This window comes from Odocoileus virginianus, chromosome 2 (genome assembly GCF_023699985.2).
Source record: "Odocoileus virginianus isolate 20LAN1187 ecotype Illinois chromosome 2, Ovbor_1.2, whole genome shotgun sequence".
NCBI lineage: Eukaryota > Metazoa > Chordata > Mammalia > Artiodactyla > Cervidae > Odocoileus > Odocoileus virginianus.
Window position 1 is genome coordinate 15,928,890 of NC_069675.1, and position 27,110 is coordinate 15,955,999.

At 44.8% G+C, this 27,110-nt stretch overlaps 1 protein-coding gene across 1 annotated transcript; it reads right to left on the reverse strand.

The window, feature by feature from the left end:
* Positions 1-17,672: 17,672 nt before the first annotated feature.
* On the reverse strand, positions 17,673-24,264 carry LOC139038278 (uncharacterized). Its single transcript, XM_070476781.1, is given in 3 exon segments — positions 17,673-19,970; positions 20,066-23,237; positions 23,240-24,264. Coding segments are annotated over 3 exon segments (5,241 nt in total). The 5' UTR covers positions 24,102-24,264; the 3' UTR covers positions 17,673-18,763.
* Positions 24,265-27,110: the final 2,846 nt, after the last annotated feature.

Here is a 27,110-nt window from a genome sequence, read left to right on the forward strand (position 1 = left end):
TGATACATATATTTGGCAGAACTGGTAATTTAAAAAATTTTAAATCCTAAGACAGAGGAGACATCCTAAAATAAGATCATACCTGGAGAACAACATGTGTAATGTTAGGAGAGGCAGCTTAGTCAAAGATTAAACCAATAATTCTCAGATAGGAGCAAGCTTAGATAGTGGAAACATGGCTTAGGTAGATTGCAGAAGCTAAGTGAACCAGGATTTTAACAACAAAAGTGTGTTAATATGAGTTGCCAATATTTTCAATGTTATGATTTGTGTGCACTGGCTTTTCTGAAGAGGGCATTGAATAGTGGTGATAATAACTATAATATTAATGGTTACAGCTAAATTTTATTCAGAACTTACTGTTTTACTCCTTGTTACTATTTTTTAAATTCCTTATAATAACCTCACAGTGTAGGTACTATTATTATAATCCCTATTTTACAGATGAAGAAATTAATGTTTAGAGATGCTATGTAATTTGTTCAGCTGGGACTGAGGAGCCAGGATTTGAAAATCGTGCTTTAAAAATTACTAAATTATGGAATCAGTCAGTGAACTTAGAGAAGCATATTCCAGGACTAGAGCACAGAGCAAAACTGGGAGTAAGTCATTTTGCTTAGATGGCGTATTGAGGATGAAGTGGAGTCTGGAAAATAATTATATGGGTATTATTTTTATATATCAGATGGATGAGTAAGCAGTAAGATATGTTTACATGTCTTGACTGTTGTAAATACTGCTGCAATGAGCACAGGGGTGCATATATCTTTTAGAATTAGTGTTTTTATTTTCTTTGGAAAAATACCCAGGAGTGGAATTGCTGGATCATATGGTAGTTCTTTTTTTTTTCCCCCCACACTCTTCTTGTTCTTTTTTAAAAAAATTTTAATTGGAGGATAATTGCTTTAAAATATTTTGTTGGTTTCTGCTCTACAACATTGTAACTCAGCTCTAAGTATACACACATCCCCTCCCTCCTGAGCTCCCCTCCCACCCTATGCTCAGTAGTTCTATTTTTAATATTTTGAGGAAGCTCCACATAGTTTTCCAGTGGCTGCACCAGTTTACATTCTCATCAACAGGGCACATGCACTCCTTTTCGTCAACATCCTCACCAATACTTGTTCTTTGTTGTCTTTTTGATAGTAGTCATTCTAACAGGTGTGAGATAATATCTCATTGTAGTTTTGATTTGCATTTCTCTCGTAACTAGTGATATTTTGTATCTCACAATTGCCTCTCTTTTTTAACCTAATATAGAAATACTTAGGTTTTGCACTTTGGTCTTTGTTTACTTATGAGAGCTCCTATGCCATGTGAAACTTATCATAAATATATTTGTGTGCTTTTTTCTTGTTGATTTATTTTTTTTTACAGAACCCTAGCCAAGAATGTAAGATGGTCAGTGGGAGAATGTTTCCTCCCCTGCAGCAACATAGTGGAAAACAAGGCCAGGGAGTTTTAAGAAGGAAGGTGTGGTCAATAGGAATAATGCCCCAGAGTAGTCACATAATGTGAAAACAACAACAAAACACCAGAATTGCTATCAAAAAGGATTTCTATCAAGCACTTACTAGATTTCTTTCATTGTTTAGTACTTTATACACATTTTCCACTTAATTCTCACAGCAATTCTATGAAATGTTGTTATTGTCCTTATTTACGGATTGGGAAACTGACACATAGAATCATGCTGAAGATCGCACTGCTTGTGCAAGATTCAGATCGAGGTTTTTTGGCTTTAAAGTCCAAATATTCACCATGATCATGCACTGCGATGTGAAAAAGAGCGAAAGGTTTCAGCATCTAGGTTACATAAGAGGCTACTTCTGAAGTGCTGAACTTACCAGTATGGTTTATTAAGCAGACATTGGATAATCATCTAGTAGGGGTATTGTAGACAGGATTCTTAAGTCAAATGGGAAGGAACATAAAAGATTCTCCTGAAAAAGTTTAACTGTTGAGTTTGGTGGTCTTTCCAAAGAAGAGGTAAACATTCCTATTATAAGAAGGTACTGTGTTGTCATTTTGAATATCTCATTGTTTTCAGTGATATAATGCATGTCTCTGGCTATCATATCTGGAGGCATTCTGTATTTTATATAAATTATATCTATACATGAATTTTAAAATAAGAGGTACAGGTCATTAATGTTCAGTTACTGGTTTGTAGGACAGTGTTTAACCTTAATGTGCTATTCACTCTAGGACTACAAAATTCTGAATGGGGGGAAATACTCTATACTTACATTCATGGATACATTTAGATTGACTTCTGTTTTACTGAATTTATAGCAGGTCAAGTGTTTCAGCCATGTTTGTACATTTCTTTGTCGATAACCTTCATAATTTAGGTAAACATAATTAGTGGTTGGTGACTGCACACTTACCAATATTTGTAGCTGCAAAGGCCTCTCCCTTCCTATAAGTGACAATTACATTTCTTTAATCAATTTGAAGTGTATTCTGGATTTACTGGTAATCTACTGACTGTGGGCTCTGTTCAGTACAGGTCAGGAAAGTAATCACAACAGAAATGTAAAAGACATAATTATGGTACCATCCAATACAGTCAAATCAAAGCAAATAGCTAATTTCCATTGTAAATTCCAATGATGCTGTTTATGTGGTCTATCAAATACATTTAAAAGACAATAGTCATTCATAAGTATGGATAACAAATTCTTGAAAGCATAGACTGTGTCTTACTCATCTCTTCTGCAGCAACTCCCACAAATCTTGGCTCAATAAACAGTATATACTCACACACAGTTGTGATTTGTAATCATAATTACTTGCAACTATGAAAAATTGTGTTGATTTTTTTAATGTAAAATGAACCGACTAAAAAGATTTTTTTCTTTCAGATTTAATTGGTTGTATGTTTAAATGATGACTATTAGAGAGCTTTGATTAAACAAGTATCAATTTGTGATTTTAATGGGGATATAAAATTTCAGGTTTTAGTACTATTACAAAATTTACAATATAAAGATATTTAAAAAAACTTTTTGAAGATAAAAGAATGCTTTAGGCTGGAAAGAGGTTGGAAAGTGTAAGGATTATTCTCACTTCCTGTGGGGTCAACCAGGTAGATTGGGGTGGAAGTTGTACTTGTTTTTAGTGGCATTCTGGGGACTTCCCTGTGGGAAATTGGGAAGAAGGGACAGGGGAACAATGAAGGGCAGAGTGTCAGGAGGATTGGATGCTATCTTGTTTTCTTCTTCCACCCCTCTTGTTCTCTCTTTCTCTGGGAAGAGACTCCAGTCCCTCCCTCAGCACCTGCCTTCCTCCTCCCCTTCCACCTTCCCTTGCCCCTCTCTATTGGTGGGAAAAGACTCCAGTCCCAAGAAAATGGGCACCCCACACCTGGACTTAAGTTTGATATCCTCACCCCGTTGGATTTGGAGGGGAAAGGGCATGGGAGGAAGGCCTGGAGATTCTTTGGTTCCAGAGCTAGGAAAAGCACAAGCGGGTCTCAGTGGTCAGTATAGTTAAGTTGCTGTACTGATGAGGCTTGGGGGTAGCTGAGACCCCATGGAGTGAGCCCTGCTCTTGAGCCAGGTGCTCTGGCTACCTCTAACCTGGAAAGGATGAGCTAATTTTTTTTTTTTTTTGAGAAAGGTACCACTTGCCTGTCCAGTTCCTGTCCATCTGGGCTGCTTCCGCGCAGAGGGGTGGCCCTTTACTTCTGTGCATAGGGGTCTGGAATGACAGCACTGGGTAGGGGCACGTGGGGGCATCTCCTGAAGCCCTGTCAGGTGTCCAGGATTGGGACAGTGAGGTTTTCCTTAAGGCAGCCCCAAGCCCAACAGTGAAATGGATGCTTCCATTTTCTCCCCTAAGAAAGCTCATTACAGTTTCAGACCTTAGTACTCCACTCAAGGTCCCTGTGACATGCAGGTTTCCCCCCACTTCTACATGCCCAGGCTCATGCTCTTCCCTAAGTTGGCAGAATTAATGATATACAAATATTTATTATAAAATGCATCAAACATGCAGAATATTATAGAGAAACAGATTACCAGTTTCTATCTTCCCACCAGGTCAGATCTGTTCATTTTGCTATATTTGCTTTAGATTTTTTTCAGAATTAACACATTCAGGTAGAGTAAAAGCATCAGGAGTGGCTCTCACTGATTCTATTCTTCTTTCTGCCCCAGAAGTAACCATTTCTTTGAATTAGTGATTGCCATTCCTGTGCCTATTATTAATCAATTATCATTGCTACACAAAAATAATAGAGAACACTGTTTTTTATGTTTTAAAAATTAATCTGGACAGTATCATGTACCATTTTACAATGTACTTTTTTAGCTCAGCATTTTGAGATTTACCCATGTTGATGCTTGTAACACTTGTTCATTCCTTTTAACTGAATGTATCATTGGTGTAAGGTATAGTTCTGGCCTAGGCAGAAAGGAAGGAGAGATGAACTCAACAGAGGTAAGTTACCTTTATTCAGGCAAGAAGGGCAACAGTTGGCCTAACAACCAGACTGAGTGTGAGAGGGGTGAGGGAGGCTTCATATTTAAAGGGAGATTTGTGGAAACGTTAGTCAGGTGGGATGTTTTGGGTATTCTTTAGTTGAGATGGCATTTATAGTTGAACAGGGCATGGGGGGTTTTGGGCAGGGGGTGATAAGTCCCAGGTAGATGCAACTGGCCCAGAGCATCACGGCGGGACCTAAAGTTCAGTTTTGTTTTCTCTGAAGTTAAATGATTCAGCAACGGCCTTTGAGACCATTGTTTTCTTTTCTAGGCCCAAAGACTCCTTCAGTTGGGTTGTAATATTTATTCAAAGGAGGATCAATTTTGCTTCTGTTTTGTACATTTTTAACCCCCAAATCTCCCAGGTTACTTACCATAGCCATGTTGGCTATTTGATTATTGATACTTGCATTTGTTCAAGGACTATCTATAAAGTGCTTTCCAGCTTGTCAAGCCCCAATTTCCCTGCTGGGACACAGAAATAAGTGTGACACAGCTGTGGTATAAAGTGGAAGACAGGTATGTAAACAAGCAGGGGTTCTGCAGCCTGAGCTGTGCAATGTTGGGGTACGGACAGTGTGCTTGGGATCGCAGAGGAGGGGTGGAGGAGTAAAAGGAGGAGGACAGCAATTAGGCAAGCCTTAAAAGCAGAAGTGACATCAGCTGCTTTTAAAAGAATGAATTTCCTGGGAACTAAAGTGTGGGGAGAACCACCCTTATAAAGAGATTGGCACCTGTAAAGAGAGGCAAGTGAATTTTGAAAGAGAAGAGTGTAGTCAATAAATTGTAAGTAGATTTGTTAGCCAGGAACTGAGGGGGAAGATCACCTGGCTTTTGTATGATTTTCCTTCCCTCAGAATCAGATGGATATATAGTGCCTACTACTTATTTCACTTGTAGCAGCTTCTTATTCCCATTGAGAAATAAGGGTATATGTGCACATCCCCCTCATTGAGATAGTTTTCTAAAACTCCCCTGTATTTTCTTTTCTAGAGGTTGATAGAATGGTTTTTAGGGTCCAACAGACCTGGATTTAAAACACAGCTCTCATATTCTAGGTGTGTGACCTTGACTCTTCTGAGTCTCAAATTCCTCATCTGTGATTTGGAATAATAGTAGTTTCGCTGCTATTTCACTAGTTCAGAAAGATAAGCTAGTGTAGTCATGGACTCTCCAGGCATTTCTTCTCTCTTGGGCTGGCAGGACTCCTGCTTTGCAGGACTCTAAAGACAGGGTATGTGCATGTTAAGTCACTTCAGTCGTGTCCGACTCTGTGCAATCCTATGCACTGTAGCCTGCCAGGCTCCTCTGTCCATAGGGATTTTCCAGGCAAGAATACTGGAGTGGGTTGCCATGCCCTCCTCCCCAGGATCTTCCCAACCCAGAGATTGTCTCTTATGTCTCTTGTATTGGCAGGTGGCTTCTTTACCACTAGCGCCACCTGGGAAGTAAGACCGCAAAGAGTCTTGTGTTCTGTACTGTTTAATCAGGAAATGGGGTGGGCTACTTGATACGGTAGTTGCACAGATTTGAGCGCAGAATGTTTATGGGGATTACAGGAGAAGTTTGTCTTACCCCCAAAAGCTTTTGAAAAGCTAGGCTAAGCCAAGTGTGACAACTTTTTGACTGCAAGATATCTCAGAGACTTTCATATGTTAATATTTTGCATCTCAAAGAATGAAAGCATGGTATAGAGCATTTCCCAAACTTATTTGATCACAGAATTCCTTTTCTGGGTAACTACCTCTATTGCTATCTTTTTGAACCACAATGCTTCACAGAACAAAGCTTGGGAACTGACTTAATGCTTGGTCAAGACTTCATTCAGTGTCAGGACATGAAGCAAATTATCAGTTTCATCCTTGAATCTTAACAATTCAATTTTTTCCTCTGGAAATGACAACAGAGAATGGTGCATGGTAAAAATTGTGTTTGTCCTGTGGCATATTAATCTACAAATGTTTGTGATGCCTTAGGGAAAGATCTCAGGTTTTTTTATATTAGTCTATTATAACTCTCTTATCCCATTCTGAAATTTCTATAAGTCTTTCTTTTTTTAACTTTTAATTTTTTTATTGAGGTGTAGCTGATTAACAATGTTGTGATAGTTTCAGGTGAACAGTGAAGGGACTCAGTCATACATACACATGTATCCATTCTTCTCCAAACTCCTCTCCCATCCATGCTGCCACATAACCCTGAGCAGAATTCCACATGCTATACAGTAGGTCCTTGTTGGTTATTCATTTTAAATATAGCAGTGTGTACGTGTCCATCCCAAACTCTCTAACTATCACTTTCCCCCATTGTTCTCCCTGGCAACCATAAATTTGTTCTCTAAGTCTCTCAGGCCATTTCTGTTTGGTAAGTTAAATTCATTTGTATCATTTCTTTTAAGATTCCACATAAAGGGATGCCATAGAATATTTCTCCTTCTCGGTCTGACTTACTTCACTAAGTATGACACTCTCTAGGTCCATCTATGTTACTGCAAATGGTGTTATTTCATTCTTTTCAATGGCTGAATAATATTCCTTTGTATATGTGTATCCATGCTTCTTCAATGGACATTTAGGTTGCTTCCATGTCTTGGCTGTTGCAGTGAACATTGGTGTGTGTGTATCTTTTTGGATCATATTTTTCTCCAAATGTATGCCCAGGAATGAGATTTTAGGGTCATAGGGTAGCTCTGTTTTTGGTTTTTTAACAAACTTCATACTATTCTTCATAATGGCTATCGAATTTGCATTCCCGCCAACAGTGTAAGAGGGTTCCCTTCTTTCCACACCATCTGCAGCATTTGTTATTTGTGGATTTTTTGATGATGGCCATTCTAGCTGGTGAGAGGTGGTATCTCTTTGTAGTTTTGATTTGTATTTCTCTAACAATTCGTGATGTTGAATGACTTTTCATGTGCTTCTTGACCACTGTATGTCTTCTTTGGAAAAATGTCCAGGTTTTCTGCCCATTTTTCAATCGGATTTTTTGTTTTGTTGATGTTAAGCATCAAAAGCTGTTTGTAAGTTTTGGAGACTAATCCCCTATTGGTGACATTGTTTGCAAATATTTTCTCCCAATCTGTGTGTTGTCTTTTCATTTTGTTTATTGTTTATTTTGGTGTGTAAAAGTTTTGAGTTTCAATTGGTCCCATTTGTATATTTTTGTTTTTATTTCCATTATTCAGGGAGACAGATTGAAAAAGATTTCTAGTTATGAAAGAACTTGAACAAAAAATTTAAAATTTGTATAGAGACACAAAAGACCCAGAATAGCCAAAGCAATCTTTAAAAAGAAAAACAGAGCTGGGGGAATCAAGCTTCCTGACTTCAGACTATACTACAAAGCTGCAATCTTAAAAGCAGTATGGTACTGACATGAAAATAGAAATATAAATCAATGGAATAGAATAGAAAACCCAGAAATAAGCTCATGCACCTGTGGTCAATTAATCTATGACAAAGCAGGCAAGAAAGAGTTGGAAAGAGTCTCTGCAACATTGGAAAGAGTCTCTGCAACAAATCATGCTGGGAAAACTGGATAGTTACATAGCTTAAAAAATGTGAAATTAGATCATTCCTTAACATTATACACAAAAATAAACTCAAAATGGAGTAAAGACCTAAATGTGAGACCAGACACTATAAAACCCCTAGAGGAAAATATAGGCAGAACACTCTTTGACATAAATCACAGCAATAGAAATCTTTCTTAAATCTATTAGATTTTTTATTTTATTTTGAATCATATCTTAGTAATGTAACTAAAGACATGTACTGTTTTATAAATATGGTACTCCTTATTTGTCCTCAAGTTACCTATCTCAAGGGCTTCCCTGGTGGGCTCAAACAGTTAAGAATCTGCCTGTAATTCAGGAGACACAGATTTGATTCCTTGCTTGGGAAGATCCCCTAGAGAAGGGAATGGCTACACATTCAGTATTCCTGCCTGGAGAATTCCATGGACAAAGGAGCCTGGTGGGCTACAGTCCATAGAGTCACACAGAGTCAGACACAACTGAATGTCTAATGCTTTACCTGTCTCAGACTTGAAATTGTGCCTCATTTGAACATTTTAGGAATCTCCACTGTTAAAGGAGTGTCAAATGTGGATCCCTCATTATATCAGTAAAACAAAGGGTTAAAAAAGCTCTCTGGATAGGGATGGGGTGGGGAGGAAGGTAGGTGGGGGTTCAGGATAGGGGGACACATTTGCACCCATGGCTGATTCATGTTGATATATGACAAAAACCACCACAGCATTGTAAAGTAATGTAAAGTAATTATCCTCCAATTTTTAAATAAAAAATTTAAAAAAGGCTCTCTGAATAGTCTAAATTTCTGATCTGGCTTATCAGTAATATCATTTCTTAATGAGAAATTCAGAAGGGAGTGTACATTGAATATTAATAGTGATGAATGACAAAATATGATCTTATTCTATTTATAATTTATGATATAGTTCTTGTTTCCATAAAGAATTTGAGAAGTTTACAAATAAAAGACACATTTATAGTAACACTCTTAATCAGAAAGAAAACAATTACTAACACTAACAAACTATATACATGGGGAGAAATATATGTGTCACAATGTAGGTTAATGTTACAACAACTGAAAATTAAATTGGTGCAGGTCTTCCTGGCAGCTAAGGGGGAAAAATTGGGGGATGGAATAGTACATTACGAAGTTATAACATTAAAGCTTTATATAGCAAAGTTATTTTTTTTGAGGGTTTAGCTAATGCGATCAGAATACATTGCTTCCTGATGGGTTAACTGGGTCCAGGGGTAAAATTAAGAATTCCTAGAAGAATGAAAGGATCATATATTCCTTGGGCTTTAGTAATTTTCCTTGGGTAGGAAAAAAAGCACCCAGTTGAAGATGCTTTTATTTAAAATTATTGTGTTATATTGCTTAATGTTTTTACTATGAGCAAAGTAGAGTATTGCTCATTTAGGCCACGGACCAAACAGGAAATACCATGGATTAAACCGAGTGCAAGTTGCTTAACCTCTATATGCTGTTGGAGGAATATCTTCAACCTTTTCAGATGCATAGACCAGAAGGCAGCCCCTCTTGGGGCATCTCTCTCTTTGCTATATCCCAGATCACAGCATGAAAACAATTTAGAAATAAAGGTTCTGAGGTTGTCGGCATGTTTCCCTGTCTAGAATCCACTGTTGCATCAATTCTGACCCCCTGAATAGCCAAATTCTGGGGAGTTGACACCTGCCACTGGGAAGTATTCTTATCACTTTCTGAGACCCTGAAGCATACTGTTTTCTGGCCTACCCTTTTAAACTTTGCTAATGCTTTGAGGCTTAGAATTATTTGCCCATGAATGTTCCCCTGGACAAGACATGAGTCCCACAGGTATGTCAATAATGTGTTGCCCCTTGGAAATAATATTCTTCACAAAGTCATTCATTGTTTATTTAGAAGGAAGGTAGAGAATGTGACGGAAAGGGGAGAAGGAGGTTCTCTGGTAGTGACACTTATTCTCTCCTCTGCGGCCAGGTCTGGTCTCAGACCTTCACATCACACTTAGCAAAGCAAAAATGTACAGCTGACCAAACATGGCAAAATTCAGTGGTAATGCTGATTCCTTAGGTGTCTGAGGTGTGCTACCTGGAGGTTTCAGTCCCATCCCATGTGGCTTATCAGGAACACTTTCCTAATAACTCTTATGGTCTTCCTGAGAGGACTTCTGGTAAATGCAAGCTTCTCCATTTAATCACATTTCAGCGATGTTCTAATACTTTTTATTGATTGGTGCCCCAGTCAGCTGCCTGGCTGGCCTTCACTTTAATCTAGCTCTGGTAGGCTTCAGTGGAAATTTCTTTGGGGTCTTTTACATACACATCTATGACCCTTTTTTTAAGCTGTACTGAAGCTACAGAAATCATATTTCCCCCCCAAAAAAGGCCAATAGTGAAGTCACTTCATTTCAGCAAGTGAAACATTAAAAAAACCTTGCCTGAGAAAATGTGGAAGAAACTTGACCTGTTTTGGTCCCTGACTACTCCTTCTTTGATGTGATTTTGACTAGGGAAAAGAAAATAGAAATTTGGGCAGTTTAAAAACCAACCAGCATGTTCATAGGAGCCAGATACACAAGATCATCTACCACAGGACTAGTTCTCTAGAGTTAGGATGCGTGCCACCTAGAGGGTGTTTAAGGTTATTTAAACGTTCTAAGTGACTGCGTCATCTTTGATTAATAGTGTCTATTGTATGCTGGGAAAAGCAGTAATACTTGGGAAAATCAAAATTGCTGAACATTAAATGGAAGAAAAGAAAGAATATTGGAAATAAAATTTAATTAAATGAGACTTGGTGTCTAGATAGAAAATACATTGTTATCATATGGTTTGCCATCCATCACTGCCATCCAATCCTCTTTACTATTGAAAATTACAACTTATATGGTCCAGATGTCAGAAACAAAAGGTACATATATCTTTTGGTAAATTTGAAGAAGTGAAGAAACTGGATTGTGTATTTTTAACCTTCTTTAAAGAGACTCGTGTTTTCAGTTTTTCTGAATGTTTTACTTACTTGTACAACTTGCATTCTAGGAGACAGAAAAGAGCCTTCTGTTCAATATATTGGACTCAATATAATGATCTCCCACATATGAGGGCCTGAAGGTGTTTACGCATCTGTTCATTTATGTAACATATTCACCCATCTGTTCCTTCTCTTAATCCTCTTTCTCATACTCTGGTGTACCCTGGGACAGGTAGCAAGATTATTGTTATGTAGAACATGCTCTTAAAGAATCCTCATCTGAATGTGCACCACAGATTAATAAATGACAGAGCACATGCTTTGATGAATCTGAGTGAACTTGCTAGGAGAGAACTAGAAGAGACCAACTTTCTCTGAGAGATGAAAAACGTTAGTAGGCAGGAAGAGGAAGGGGTGAAGGCAAAAAGAAAGAAAGAAAAAAAAAAAGAAAAACTTCATAGAGGAAGAAATATGTATTTTGAAGGATTAACTACAGTTAGTCAAACTGAACTTGCTGTCTCTCTGAATGTTTTTGGTGTGTATATGTGAGAGGAAGCATTTAACAAGAGGCTTCCTGTGTGCTGTCTCGGATCTGTCAGGAGCCCTGTGGTCCTTATTGATTCTCCTGAATATTCAGGAGAATATTCAGGAATTAAGAGGAGAGGCGCGCCTTTCCCGGGGCTGAGGAATCCAGGCATTTCTCATTACGGTGATAAGTACCCTCTTCCTTTTTGTGAGCCATACGGTAAAAGGTGATTGTTTGCATCTCTCTCTTTGATAGGGATCGTCTTATGTTTTGTAAGTCTGGAATTTTAATCTTTGTCTTTGCTGAGAATAGCCACCTTGTAAGACAGTATACATGCCCACGCCATGTTGATTAAAACACCTTTGCTCCATCAGAGCTTGGGTCTCCGTGTCTTTCTCTTTTTCTTTCTCTTCCTTCTTTCTGTCTTTCTCTCTCTCTCTCTTTCTGGCTAATTCCTTGGAGCGCGCAGTCCCGCTGAGCTCACTTTCTTGCCCGGCTTCTAAGACCCTCTGGAGAAGGCGCACTGCGCCTTCACCCACTCGAGAGGGCGCCCGGTGCCTGCGCGCAGCAGCGCGAGCCCTGAGAACAGGGCGCTGTTGGCTTTCCGCGTGAACCAGGGGGTATCAGCCTCTTTCTCTCTCTTACTCCCCGGGCCACCAGGTTCAGGTCCATTAAAGGACCAACAAGCGCCATCAGCCTCTTTCTCTCTCTTACTGCCCGGACCACCAGGTTCCGGTCCATTAAAGGACCAACATATATGGAATTGTAAAAATCATATCTAATGGAAAATGTGAGATGCTTTTTTTTTTTTTTTTTTTTTTTATAGACTGAATGAAAGCATGATTCTCCAACTTGGAAAGTCCATAGTCTTCTCTTAATGCAGTTATTGTAGTAATAATGGTGATTGATTAGAGTTGGTGAGACCCATTTTTCATCTCTGCTGTCTGACCCCTTTATTTGATAGAATTAGAAACTGAGGCCCTGGGCTGGGAATTTGGGACCATAAAAAGATGTGTCTACTAACATAGTATGAGTTAAGAGCTCTTCTGGGATCGAGTCCTTTTTCTCCTAACTTCTAATCTGAAATCCCTTCTGCTCTACCATACAAACTGTTCCAAATTAACTTTCAACCAGAGAATAATACTGTATGGTGTATTTTCAGGAGACTTGATAACTGATCAGCATAGTATCCATGATTGTTTCACATATTCTGGGATTTTATGATCAATTGATATCAGAAAGGAAAGGTATTGTATGTACCTAACTTGAAGGTGATTTCAGAGTGTGGTTAATCGCCTGTATACAATGAGTTTTTTTTTTTTTAAAGATTCATTTTACTGGAAGACAAGGTGGTGCAGAGCAGTGAGTCTATTTGAATGCAATAGTGCTTTTTAGGTTCAGCCAATTTCTGATTTTCTGAGGCTAAATTCTATTAGGCATTAAAACTCAAATTTCAGGAACCTTGCATTGTGAACACAAGGAACATCTATAGAAAATGTCTCCTATTATCACTACTGGATACTGATTACTATCAGAAGAACTAGGCTTATAATGCTTATGGGCTAAAATGAAGAAAGATTAATATCTAAAAAGACGTTTGAACTGGACTGGGAGGATGGTGGATGATGCTGATAAAAACAACCTGCAAGTTCTCAGTTTGATCTTTTACCCTCCAGAGCATTTGTAGGGTTACCAATAGACATGTTAATAATAAGTACCATTAATTGGGCATCTACCACATTCTAAACATTTTATATATATTATTCCAATGCACATAGTAATCCTGAAAGTCAATGTATCATCTTAATTTTACAGAAGAGAACAATACGGCTCATACAGAAGTTAAGCACCTTGTCTTGAAGAGGAAAAATTTAAATTTTATCTCCTTCTCTCTCTGCTTCTGTAACTCAGCTTGTTCCTTGCAAAGTCTAGATCATGTAGGTCTCAGAAAGTGGGGACTCACAATACTAGGAACTAGAGCTTATCTCACTCACCCTTGTCCTGCTCTTTACAATTGCCCTAGCCCCTGCAAACCCACAAACCTGCTTAATCATGCCTGTCCATATATAAAATCTCTGTAACCCCTTTGTTTGGGGCACAGAGCTTAGAGTGTTAACTCCTCTGGGCCCACCAGCGTAATGAACCTGAGTTCTCCAACTCTCCAAGTGTGGTGCTTGGTTTCTTGAGTACTGGTTTTTGCAACATTTCTGGAGGCCCCAGTGAGATTCCAAACACACTGGCCCCTTGAGCTGTGGGACTGGTGGCTCAGCCAGGTCAGAGTGGAGGAGCCCTAAGATGAACAAGGAGGCTTGCCACCTGACAGTACTCTGAGTTCTCTTTTGGATCGGTGTTCCGACTCTGGATGGCCGAGCCCTGACCAGACTCGCTGGAGCGATAGACCAACTCACCAGGAATGGCCACAGAATAATGCAAGGCGCTGGGGCCGGTCCCCAGTCAGAAAATCCTACCCCATGGGAAGGAGGAGACTGATCACCTCCTTGGAGCTCCCAGGAAGGGAGCATCAGATAGGGAGGCCTGGGGACTCAGGAAAAGGGAGGTATTGTGATAACCCCTGCGTGATTGTGTATGCATGATTGCTGATTGGAGGAAGCAAAGGTGGGCTCAACAGTCCTCCAACTACAGAGGCTGAGAGGGTCCAAAACCTGCGGTTCTGTTACGAACTCATAAGCCTGAAAGGTGGTGCCGGTCTCTGGGGGATTTGCTTCCTCCCTGTGAGGCTCGTCAGGGTCGGGGCTTTACACTGACCTGCCAATCCTTAGAGGCGTCTTAAATCTCCTCTGGGAGAGCAGTCGGGCGGACAAAGAATGAATGTGAACGAGTGTGCAGCCTGATTCACTTGTGCTTCAGGCTCAATGGTGTGGCTTCATGGCCTTTGTGGCTATGGAGTCCGAGTGGGCCCTAACTTGTGCTTACGTGGTGACCTCATACAGCTCAAGGCGGGGTCTACCTCTGGGGAAACCAGTCCCTCCCTGCAAGGCAGATGCGGATCAAGGATTTATACTGATCTGCCAATACTAAGAGTCACCTAAGTTCCCTCTGGGGACGCAGCCAAGCAGGCATCTGAATGGTCTCTTCTTTTGAGGGGGCACCCACCCTTGTTTGTCTTTGCTGCCTACGCAGGGCGCGATACACATGGAGGTAGAAATTACTGGTTACCAGTTATTCTTCTGTTGATTGATTCCTTGAGCTGACATCTAAGAGATTAGGTTTTCCTCAAAACCCTGCCAGGTAGATTACATTTGTCAACATGGGGGGAAGTTCCTCTAAGCCAACAGTTTTAGGCTGCATGATAAAGAACTTTAAGAAGGGCTTTGTAGGAGATAACGGAGTCAAGATGACCCCTCAGGAAGCTTTGTAACTTATGTGAGCTTGATTGGCTATCCTTTGATGTTGGATAGCTGCCAGAGAGCACTCTCAACCTGCCCACTGTTCAAGCAGTACACCAGGTCATCACTGGGACTCCAGGACACCCACATCAGTTTCCACACATAGACTCCTGGCTTCTAATAGCACCCACGCCTTCTAACAGCTCCTGCGCCCATGGGCAAGATTTTGCATGAATGGACAGGGACAGAGTAGGGTATTTGCGGTGCAACCACTCAAAAAAAAAAAAAAAAAAAAAGGAGGAGGAAAAAAAACTATATTCCAGGGAGATTCAGGGGAAGATCCGCTACTGCCCCCGCCATACGTTCCCCTGACTCCACAAGCCCTGGCACAGCCAGTACCAGACCCATTGCCAGACAACCCACCTCCCTCCGGGTCACTTGCACCACCTCATGAGTAAGATTCCAGCCCTGAGCCAGTAGGGAAGTGGCTCTGCTCGGCCAAACAATATAACCAGCTGACTGTGGTCTGTCAGACGCCACTGCAAGAAATTCAAGGCCCTCAACAAGTGAACAAATATGACTCAGTCCAACCTGGCTGCTCCATCCTCTATTACCAGCCCTTCAGCGCTACTAATCGCTTAAACTGGAAACACTATAGCCCAGCATACTCTGATAAACCACAGGCTATGATTGACCTCCTAGAGTCCATTTTCCACACCCATCAGCCTACATGGGATGACTGTCACCAGCTCTTCACCACTGAGGGAAGGTGATGCATCTCGACAGAAGCCCAAAAATGGCTCTGAAGACAAGCCTCCCAGAGGTCTTAGATGTTGAAGGATGGGCATGAGAAGTGATGCCAGAGATGAAACATAATTGGGATTTTAATACCAGAGAAGGACAAGAAACCCTGGGTCACTATTATGATGCCCTTCTACATGGACTTTGAGTGGGAGCCAAAAAGCCCACCAATATGTCCAAAATTGCAATGATAATCCTAAAAGCAGATGAGACCCCCACAGATTTCTATGAAAGACTGTGTGAAGTGTTCTGGACATATGCCTCATTTGACCCTGAGATCTCTGAGAATCAGTGGATGATTAATGCTACCTTTGTGGCTCAATCTTGTGCAGACATCCAATGAAAGCTCCAAAAGCTGGAAGGCTTCACTGGGATGAATGCCACACAGCTCCTGGAGGTAGCGAATAAAGTCTTTGTGAACCGAGACTATGAAGCCCAATGAGAAGCAGAGAAAAAAAATGAATCAGAAAGCAGCCCTGTTAGCAGCAGCATTGAGGAGCTCAGATCCAGTGAAACAGACTGTTTGCTCATGGAAAGAGGGAACCAAGAAGAGACCACCACTACACTACGACCAGTGTGCCCATTGCAAAGAGACCAGATCCTGTAGGAATGAGTGTGCCCATCACAGAGGGACATCTAAAGGGTCAAAGAAGTTCAGTCAACCCAACAAAGAAAGGTACCAGTCTGAGCCAGCTGTCCAAAACCTTATTGGACTGGCCAGAGCAGAATCAGAATACAGAAGACCAGTCTCCCTGATCCTGGGCCCCCAAGAGGCCATGGTCATGATGAAAGCGGTAGGCCAATCAGTGACTTTTGTGGTGGATCCTGGAGCTGAACACTCTGTGGTAACCACACCTGTGGTTCCCCTTGTTCTGCCCGATGTCTGAATCCCTGAGCGGGAAGAGAGAACTTCCAAGACAATGCAATTTACAAAAAGGGAAGTATTATTACTGACTCGAGTCAGGGCTTTCTGCTGCAACCAACACAGTGGCGCAAGGTCAGAAAAGCCTTGAGCAGAGGCTGTTATCCCAATTTATAAGGTATGCATAAGTGGTTAGTAGCTGGCTTAAGCGGATTGGTTACATGTTTGCAAAGCAATTTTATTGGTACAAACTTTCGCGGGCATTTTCAAACCTGGGCATTCGCGGGCTTTTCAGCTCTTCTTTTGTTTCTTACTGGGCGCATATTGGCTGGCTCTAGGTTACCTGATGGGGGTAGGGAATCTTATCATTTCGGGGGAAGCCAAAACTTAGGTCCAGGCCCCTGTCATGGTATTAACCCTGGCAGCCTCACATTCCCCCCGTCTTGTTGTTCCTGTAGAGGAATCTTTCTCTTCATCCTGGGCTACCATCTGATATTGTTGCCTCAATACCATAATCTGAATGGTATTTAGACGTTCTTTAATAAATGACATTAGCCGGTTTAAAATACAAGGGCCAAACGTGAGTGCTAATAATAGCACTATAAGTGGGCCCAGGAGGGTGGAAACTAAGGTGGTCAGCCAGGGGGAGCGTTGAAACCAAGACTCAAACCATCCCTGCTGGGCCTCCCGTTCCCTCTTGCGTTGCGCCAGTCCCTCTCTCACTTTTGCCATAGATTCTCTTACCACTCCTGTATGGTCTGCATAGAAACAACATTCTTCTCCCAGAGCCGCGCAGACCCCACCCTGCTGGAGAAAAACCAAGTCTAATCCTCTCCTATTCTGCAAGACCACCTCAGACAAGGAAGTCAGAGTCTTCTCTAAGTGGCTGATTGATTCTTCTATGCGAGTTAGATCCTCATTTATAGCGGCTTGTAGGGAGGAAAACCCTTGGCCTTGCAGAGATAGTGAAGCTATTCCTGTCCCTGCTCCTGCCAGCCCAAGACTGAACAAGGTTGTCATGGTGATCGCACTGACTGGCTCTCTCTTTTGTCTTAACATTTCCCAGTCCCAATGTGAGTACATAACCTCTTCATAGTGGTATAAGATTTTTGGCATTACAGCAACCAGGACACAGAATTCTTGACTCTGGTTAAAAACCTTCACATTCAAACATGGGGTTAGCCCAGTATGTGAGCAAATCCACCAACCCCCAGCCTCTGGCGCAATCCAAGTTTTGCCGTGTAAGCGTAGGTTACTAATAGTCCGGGCACAAAGGGAAGTTTTATCAGGTGGCACTGTGCCCAAACAGAGTCCCTGTCCCCAAACTTCATTCATTGAGAGGCCAACCTTGCGTTCTTCCCATCGGCATTGGCGTGGGTTCTGGCCTGAAGACAAGTGGTAAGAGACATTGAGGCCTATGGCCTCATAGTAGGGGGGGGTGAAGATTATAACAAAGCCAGCAGGATTGGGTCGCATTAGGGTTGGTATGGTTTAAGACCGTAAAGGCTGCATTCACTAAGGCCCATAGGGGGTCCTGAATTGCTGAGCTAGTGGTAACAGCCAGAGGGCCAGGGGTTTCTGTCAGTTTGTCTCTGAGGCTCGGGGTAGAGGAGATGTTAAATGTTCCCGGCGAGCTTGGTCTGGAGGTGGTTGGCTTGGGGGTCGCCTTGTGCCCCTGTAATGTTTTGACCAGATTGGGACCTAAACTATGTACCTGCACCGGCTCAATAACCTGTTTAATGATTAAAAGCTCGCCTGGGTAGGGGCCGGGCCAATTTACATGAAGCTGAAAACCCCAAGTCAGTCCTGAGGACCAGCGGTTTTCCTTTTTTGCCCGTTCCTGGCTAAATTGTACTCGCACCTGAGGTCCCTGGTGTCTACGGTCCTTGAAGGTGAAGCTAACTAGATCTCTGTTTCCAACATCCCACCTCTGAGGTCCATCACAAGAGGTCACACAACTCCAGCTCCTGCAATAATAGCTTTCTATGCCACCACAGGCTTTCCAGTTATTTCTTATGTAGCCCGGGCACGCCCAGAACCCCAACCTATGGTTTTTTTTTATCCCATCCCTATAGTACTTATCGTGGAGACCGTCCTGCTTTGCGAAGAGGCTTGAGAGGTCGAAGTTCAGGTCTGGCCACCAGGTGTTCGGAGGGTGGATTCCTGAGGTCTCATTGAGCAGCTCATGAGTTTGCCCATCGTTGAGTTTCCAGGTGATCTTAGCAGGTTCATGGGGGTTGTGACTGGTCGCTCCTGGGTCGATGAGAGCTGCCATCAGCAGGAGAATTAGGAGACCTCCCGGCGACGAGTTTCAGTTTCAAAGGATTTGACGGGTGAGGACTCGCCTTCCATTCTGCTCGCGCTTTTTCCTGTTCTTCTGGTGTGGCTTGCCACACGTGATTGCAGTGAACCCAGGGTCCAATCCCGTCGACCTTGACAGCGGTAGGAGTGGTAAGGAGAACAACATAAGGGCCTTTCCATCTAGGTTCTAATACTTTAGATTGGTGTCGTTTTACCCAAACCCAATCACCTGGGCCAATATTATGAGAGGGGAGGGCCCTCTCATTCTGGCCCTCGTATACTTCTCGAATCAATTTCCAAACATGGTTATGCACCTTACTTAATGCCATCACTGTTTGCTGGAATTGTCCCAAAGTAGGGGGTGGCAGGCATTTTCCTTCGAAAATAGGATACACAGGAGGGGGTCTTCCATACAGAATCTCAAAAGGGGTAAGATTCAGCTTATAAGGGGTGTTACGCGCCCGAAAGAGTGCAAAGGGGAGGAGGGTCACCCAGTCCCCGCCAGTCTCTATTGCCAACTTTGTCAAAGTTTCTTTTAGGGTCCGATTCATTCTCTCAACCTGTCCTGAGCTCTGAGGATTATATTCGCAATGTAACTTCCATTTGGTCCCCAGAGCTTGGGCCAGTCCTTGTACAATCTGGCTCACAAAGGCAGGTCCGTTATCAGAGCCCATAGTCACTGGCAGCCCATACCTAGGCACTATTTCCTCTAAGATCTTTTTAGCAACCACTATTGCTGTCTCTCCCTTAGTGGGGAAAGCTTCCACCCACCCCGAGAAGGTATCTACCAGAACCAACAGATAGCGGTACCCATACTTGCCTGGCCTTACCTCAGTGAAATCTATCTCCCAGTGTTGCCCTGGCTTTTCCCCTCGGTACCTCGTTCCCGAGTGCTGCTTCTTCTCTGCCCTCATCAGCTGGCAAGCTTTGCAGGCTTGAATTATCTCTCGTACAGTTGCATTTTGTCGAGGGAACCTCAGGCAGGCCGTCTGGAGAAGTGTTAGGGTCTTTCTTTCTCCCAAGTGTGTAGTTGCGTGCAGGTGTTTACACAGGTGACGACCCAGGGTGGCAGGCAATATCAGGTTGTTGTTTTGGTCTCGGTACCATCCATCTTGGTCATCCTTCTGGAGGGTGGTATCCTTGTTGATCCAGGTGAGATCAGGGAGGGGATATTCGGGAACTGGTGGCAAGGTCCCCATACCAGGAGGTGGAAGTCCCATGGCCAACATGGGGGTGGCATAGCCGCTTCTTGAGCGGCCGCATCAGCGGCACGATTGCCCCGTGCCTTTGGGTCCTCTCCTTTCTGGTGACCGGGGACATGTACTATAGCTACTGCCCGGGGCAATTGGACAGCTTCCAGGAGCCTGCGAATCTCAGGCAAATTTTTGACCTCTTTTCCCTCAGCTGTCCGAAATCCCCTTTCTTGGTATATGGGACCTTGAATATGGGCAGTGCTGAAAGCATATCGGCTGTCAGTGAAAATGGTGACTCTCTTCCCTTTCGCTTGCTCCAGAGCCTGTATTAGGGCAATCAATTCTGCTTTTTGTGCAGAAGTGTTTGGGGGAAGTGTCTCAGCCCATATCGTTTGCCCTGACTCATCAACTATGGCGGCCCCCGACTTCCTTTGCCCATCTTTTACATAGCTGCTCCCATCGGTGAACCATACTAGCTCACTGTTGCTTAGTGGTACATCAGTTAAGTCTTCTCATGCCGCCAGGGCCTCAGCCAGTATCTCACTGCAATCATGGAGAGGGCGGTCTTTCTCTGGGTTAGGTAGGAGCGTGGCTGGATTCAGGAAGCAAGGGGTCTGAAAACGCACCCGTGGGGCATCGAGCAACAGGGCCTGGTAATGTGTCAAGTGGGCATTGGAGATCCACTTACCTGGCGGCTGCTTCAAAACCCCTTCGATGGCGTGGGGGGTGAAAACCGAGAGTTGCTGTCCATACGTCAACTTGTCGGCGTCGCGGACGAGGAGGGCAGTGGCTGCAATGATGCGAAGGCAAGGGGGCCACCCAGCGGCCACCGGGTCTAATCGCTTCGAAAGGTATGCCACTGGCCGCTTCCATGGTCCCCATTGTTGCGTCAAGACCCCCTTTCCTATTCCTTCCTTCTCATCTACAAATAGCTGGAATGGCTTATTTGGGTTAGGCAGGGCAAGGGCTGGGGCTTCTAGTAGGGCCCGTCTGAGTGTCTGGAAAGCCTGTTTCATTGGCTCAGTCCAAGTCCAGTTTGGGGTCTCTTTACTTCCCTCATACAAGGGCCGGGCCTTCTCAGCAAACCCCATGATCCACAGTCTGCAATATCCAACAGTCCCCAGAAACTCCCTCACCTGGCGGGGGGTCTTGGACTCTGGTATCTGCAATATTGTTTCCTTCATGGCCTGGGTTAGCCGCCGTTGCCCCTGCCTGATCTTATACCCCAAATAGATGACCTCTTGCCAGGCTATTTGTGCCTTCTTTGCACTAGCGCGATACCCCAAGGTGCCTAGGGTCTGTAAGAGGTTGCCGGTGGCACGGCTGCATGCCTCCTCCGTGGTTCCAGCCGACATAAGGTCATCTACATATTGTAGCAGAATGACCTCTGGGTGGCAAGCCCGATATTCGTAGAGGTCCTCTCTCAGAGCCTCATTAAACAAGGTAGGGGAGTTCTTGAACCCCTGTGGGAGGCGGGTCCAAGTTAATTGTACTACTGGTTGGCCCTCCCCCTCGGTCCACTCAAAGGCAAATATCTCCTGGCTCTGGGCCGCCAGGGGTAGGCTGAAAAAGGCATCCTTCAAGTCTAACACAGTGTACCAAGTGTACTCAGGCAGTAAGCTGCTCAGGAGGGTATACGGGTTAGGGACAGTGGGGTGTATGTCACTCACCCGCTTGTTGACTTCTCGCAGGTCTTGGACAGGTCTGTAATCTGTCCCCCCTGGCTTCTTCACCGGCAGTAAGGGGGTGTTCCAAGGGGATTGGCACCGCCTGAGAATTCTGGCATCCATGAGCCGTCGAATGTGGGGTGTGATCCGCCGCCGAGCCTCCTGGCTCATAGGGTATTGCCTTACCCTCACAGGAATTGCCTCGGCCTTTAGCTCGATGGCGACCGGATGTCTCTGTTTGGCCAGTCCCATTCCTGCCGTTTCTGCCCAGGCCAATGGGTATTTATGGACCCACGGTTGTACATCTGGTGCTATAACCTCTGAGGGCTTAGGCGCAAAAAGTCTGTATTCATCCCTTAAGGCTAGAGATAAGACATGTATCAGCTGTCCAAGTCCATCCGTGACTGACATTCCCCCATGGTCAAAATGGATCTGAGCATTAACTTTAGTCAACAAGTCCCGTCCAAGTAGAGGGGCTGGGCATTCTGGTATCACCAAAAACGAATGGGACACCTGGTGGGCCCCCAGATCTACTTTTCGTTCCGTGGTCCAACAATATCTTTTTGTCCCCGTGGCTCCTTGCACTATGCTGGTTTTCTTAGACATTGGTCCCAGCTTTTTATTTAAAACAGAGTGTTGGGCGCCAGTATCTACCATGAAGCCAACGGGTTTCCCCTCCACATGTATGGTTACCCAGGACTCGGGGAGGGGTGCCGAGCCTTGACTCCCCTAGTCACTGTCTTCCCCCGCATATAGAACTCGAGTTCCAGGGGAGATTCTCTCTCTCTGGGTCATTCCTCTTCTCGAGTCCCTCTTAGGGCACTCGTTTTTCCAGTGCCCCTGTTCTTTGCAGTAGGTGCACTGATCCTTCTTTAGGGCCTGCCTTTTTGGTTTCTCTTTTTCTCCCGTCCGGGGGTCTCAAGGTTCCCTCAATTCTGTTCCGGCCTTTATCCCCGCAAAAAGAATCTGGGCTAGCTCTCTCTGGTTCTTCTGGTTTTCCCTCGTTCTATATTCTCTATCTTCCTTCCTGATCTTCTCAACTAATTCCCTTTCCTCCCGTCAAATTCATTCTTCCCTTTCTTCTGAGGTCTCCCTATTATTAAATACCTTTTCAGCTGCTTTCAGTAAATCCTGTATTGTCTGTTCTCCCAACCCCTCTATCTTTTGTAATTTCTTCCTAATATCTGGGGCTGCCTGATTCACAAACGCTAGTAGAACTGCAGCGCGTGATTCCTCAGCCTGGGGGTCCATAGGCATATATTGCCTAAAGGCTTCCATCAGCCTCTCTAGGAAGGCTGCCAGGCTCTCAGTGGGCTCTTGCCTTGCTAAATTTACCTTCACCAGATTTGTCGGCTTCCTAGCTGCAGCCCGCAGGCCAGCCATTAGAGTCTGGCGGTAGACTCGGAGACGCTCCCTACCTTCCACCCGCTCAAAATCCCAGTTAGGCCGCAACAGAGGAAACCCCTCGTCTATGAGATGAGGCTGGGCGGTTGGCCTCCCGTCGGCCCCCGGGACTCGTTTCTGCGCCTCTGCCAGGATTCCTCCCGTTCTTCTGTGGTGAAGAGTACCTGTAACAGCTGCTGACAATCATCCCAGGTGGGGTTGTGAGTGAACAAAATGGAATCTAAGAGGTCAATGAGGCCTTGGGGCTTCTCTGAGAAAGGAGGGTTTTGGGTCTTCCAATTGTACAGGTCACTCATGGAAAAGGGCCAGTACTGATAGGTTCGCTCTCCGCCCGGGTTAGCTGGTCCCATTCGGACGGGGAGCGCCTGAACAGTGGATGAAGGTAACTCTGGGTCCCCAGGGTCTTGCCCACCCCTATCTCCCCTAGTTCTCCCCCGGGTCCCCAATGCCGGTCCCCCCTCACGGTCGGTTCCCATTGGCCCTCCTAATCCTCTCGGTTCACCCGTGGGAGCTTCTCTCCTTGGAGGGGATTGCAAGGAGGGCACATAAGGCGGAGGCCTCATCTCCGTTTCTAGGTCTATCAGGTTTGGACAAGATGATTCCTGAAAGACTAGTTTTGGGTCCTCTTTCTTTTTGGTTTCCTCTGGGGGGGTTTCCATCACCAGGACCTGTGAATTAGAAGAACTAGGAGGTTTGTGAACGAAAGGTTTTAACCACTTAGGCGGGTTTTCCACTAGATCCTGCCAAACCATGACATAGGGGACTTGACCCGGATGGCCCCAGGGATCAGGCGCCATAATCTTCTCCTTCACAGCCTGTATTATGGACGGTTGAAAGGTGCCTTCCGGAGGCCATCCAACCTGGAAGGCGGGCCACTCTGCAGAACAAAAAGTTATTAATTTACTTTTCTTGACTAACAAAGACAAGTTATGGGCCCTGGCCCTGACATCTGAAAAATGGTCAGTCATGAGAGAAAGTGGGGTAGATTCTCCCTGACCCATGGTCAAGGAATAAATGGTAGGGAAGAAAGAGAGAGAGAAGTCACTGAGAACGACCACCAAAAATCCTATCGGGAGTGGTGGCGGCCAAGAGGTTGGGCTTATGGTATGCTTTTGGAACTGTTTATGTGCCTGCGTCGTTGCACGAAAGTTTTCTTGCTGGGGGCGGGCACCCTAGGGGTTTCTAGCCCGTTCCATGACCCCCTTATCCTTTCACGGGAGTCTTCAAGTGGCAGGCGCCCTAATGGCCTTTAAGTGCCTGACCCGTGCCCACACGAAGAATTTTAGGCCATGTCCTCAGTTAGGGATATGAGAGTTTCACCCGGTCGGGCTCTAGTTACTAAGGCTCACTTATTGTAGGGCCTTCAGAGTCCGCCATAGTGTAGCCCTGGCCGGGACTCATCAATTGCCCCCACAGCTGTTCGCCTGTTCACTGAAACTCCCGAAAAGAAAAGGAGTTGAGGGCAGATCAGAGAAGAAGAGAAGGAGAATAAGTCAGAAGAGAGAAAAGAACGATGTATCAGAAGGGAACGAGACCAGAGACAATGCCGGCACACACACACAAACACGGAGGGGCGTAGACAAACACACGGACAGACAAACGTCGGCCGACAACACAGCGCTGGGTTTTCAGGCCCCCTGAATTCTCTTGCCTCCCGGTAGCAGGTTCACTTTACCGAATGGCGTCCACTGTTCACCAGACTTGGGGTAACTTTCTTTCCCGCAGAATCGTCTGCCTCCCAGCGCGTCCGCTGGCCTCGGCCTTATGCCAGCTCGCTCCCCTCTACAGAACTCTTTCTTCTGCGCCAGATACCTTCCTGCTTCCCAGCAGGGCCTCCGATTTACGCTGGACTTTCCTGTTCTGCCTAAGTACCGGTGTTTTTATCTATCCTTCCCCTCTGTCCTGGAAATGTTCTCTTTCCCCGATCAAGGGATCCCGGACGAGCCCCCAAATGTTCTGCCCGATGTCCGAATCCCTGAGCGGGAAGAGAGAACTTCCAAGACAATGCAATTTACAAAAAGGGAAGTTTTATTACTGACTCAAGTCAGGGCTTTCTGCTGCAACCAACACAGTGGCGCAAGGTCAGAAAAGCCTTGAGCAGAGGCTGTTATCCCAATTTATAAGGTATGCATAAGTGGTTAGTAGCTGGCTTAAGCGGATTGGTTACATGTTTGCAAAGCAATTTTATTGGTACAAACTTTCGCGGGCTTTTTCAAACCTGGGCATTCGCGGGCTTTTCAGCTCTTCCTTTGTTTCTTACTGGGCGCATATTGGCTGGCTCCAGGTTACCTGATGGGGGTAGGGAATCTTATCATTTCGGGGGAAGCCAAAACTTAGGTCCAGGCCGCCTGTCATGGTATTAACCCTGGCAGCCTCACACCCCTCACAGGACAAGCAACAACTATTGTTGGGGCCACAGGGGACATGGCAGCCTGCTCATTTTGCAAGACCCACTCGTGTCAGCTAGGGGGTAGGGGGCCATCTGGTGACTCATGAATTTCTGTACCTACCAGAATGCCCCATTCCCCTGCTGGGTAGAGACTTACTGACAAAACTGGGGACACGAATCACCCTTGCCCCCAGAAAGCCTGTGAGCCTCACCTTGGGGAGCCAATCGGCTCTGATGGTGGCTGTGACTGTGCCCAGGGAAGATGAATGGCATCTCTGTTCCTCAGGGAAGGAACAAATAAATCTTCCTCAGACTGCTAAAAGAATTCCCTGATGTCTGGGAAGAGAAGGGGCCCCCAGGTTTGGCCAAAAACCATGCCCCCATTGTAGTGGACCTGAGACCAGGAGTCACTCCTGTTAGACAAAAATAATATCCAGTACCACGGGAGGCATGCCTGGGAATTCAGGACTGCATCCAGCGCATACGAGATGCCAAGATCCTAATCGAATGTTAATCTCCCTGAAACACTCCGCTCTTACCAGTCAAAAAACCTGGAGGGAACAACTACCGTGTTGTCCAGGACCTCTGCACCATCAACAGTGCAGTGATCACCATCCATCCAGTGGTCCCAAATCCTTACAGTCTTGAGTCTCTTACCTGCTCAGGCAAGCTGGTTCACCTGCCTCAATCTCAAGGATTCATTCTTCTGCCTCTGGCTATCACTTACCAGCCAGCTCTTGTTTGCCTTTGAATGGGAAGACCCACACACTGGGAGCAAGCCACAGCTGGCTTGGACTCGACTGCCACAAGGCTTCAAAAACTCACCTACCCTGTGTGGTGAAGCCCTGGCTGCAGACCTTGCTGCCTTTCCCAGAGAAACTTTAAACTGCCCCCCACTCCAGTACATGGATACCCTGTTGCTAGCCAGTCCCACCCAAGGGGACTGCTGGAGAGGTACCAAAGCCCTACTGGCTCTACTCTCCCCCATAGGGCACAAGGTGTCGTGGAAGAAGGCTCAGATCTGCAGACAGGAGGTCAGGTACCTGGGGTTTGTCCTCTCAAAAGGGCATCAGGCACTCAGACCTGAGCGGAAGCAAGCCATCTGTTCAATACCTTGGCTGAACACCAAGCAAGAAGTCTGTGCGTCCCTTGGGGCTGCCGGATTCTGCCAGACCTGGATACTGGGCTTCTCTGAAATTGCCAAGCTTTTGTTTCAAGCCACAGCAGGGTCTGATAAGGGCTCCGTAGAGTGGGGACCTGAGCAGGAAAAGGCCTTCGAGGAGATAAAGAGACCCTGACCAGCGCTTCAGCATTAGGGCTGCCAGGTGGGATACAGGGCTTTAACCTCTTTGTACATGAGAAAAATCACACTGCACCAGGGCTCCTCACACAATGGGCCATGGCAGCACCCAGTCGCACACCTATCCAAATAACTGGATTCAGTGGCTGCAGGACGGCTGCCACGCCTCCGGGCCTTAGCTGCCTCTGTGGTTTTGGTCAGAGAAGCACATAAGCTTACTCTAGAACAAAATATAAATGTAAAGGTTCCCCATGCTGTTACTGCCCTGATGAATAACCAGGGGCAGAAATGGCTGATCAACTCTAGGATGACTCACTATCA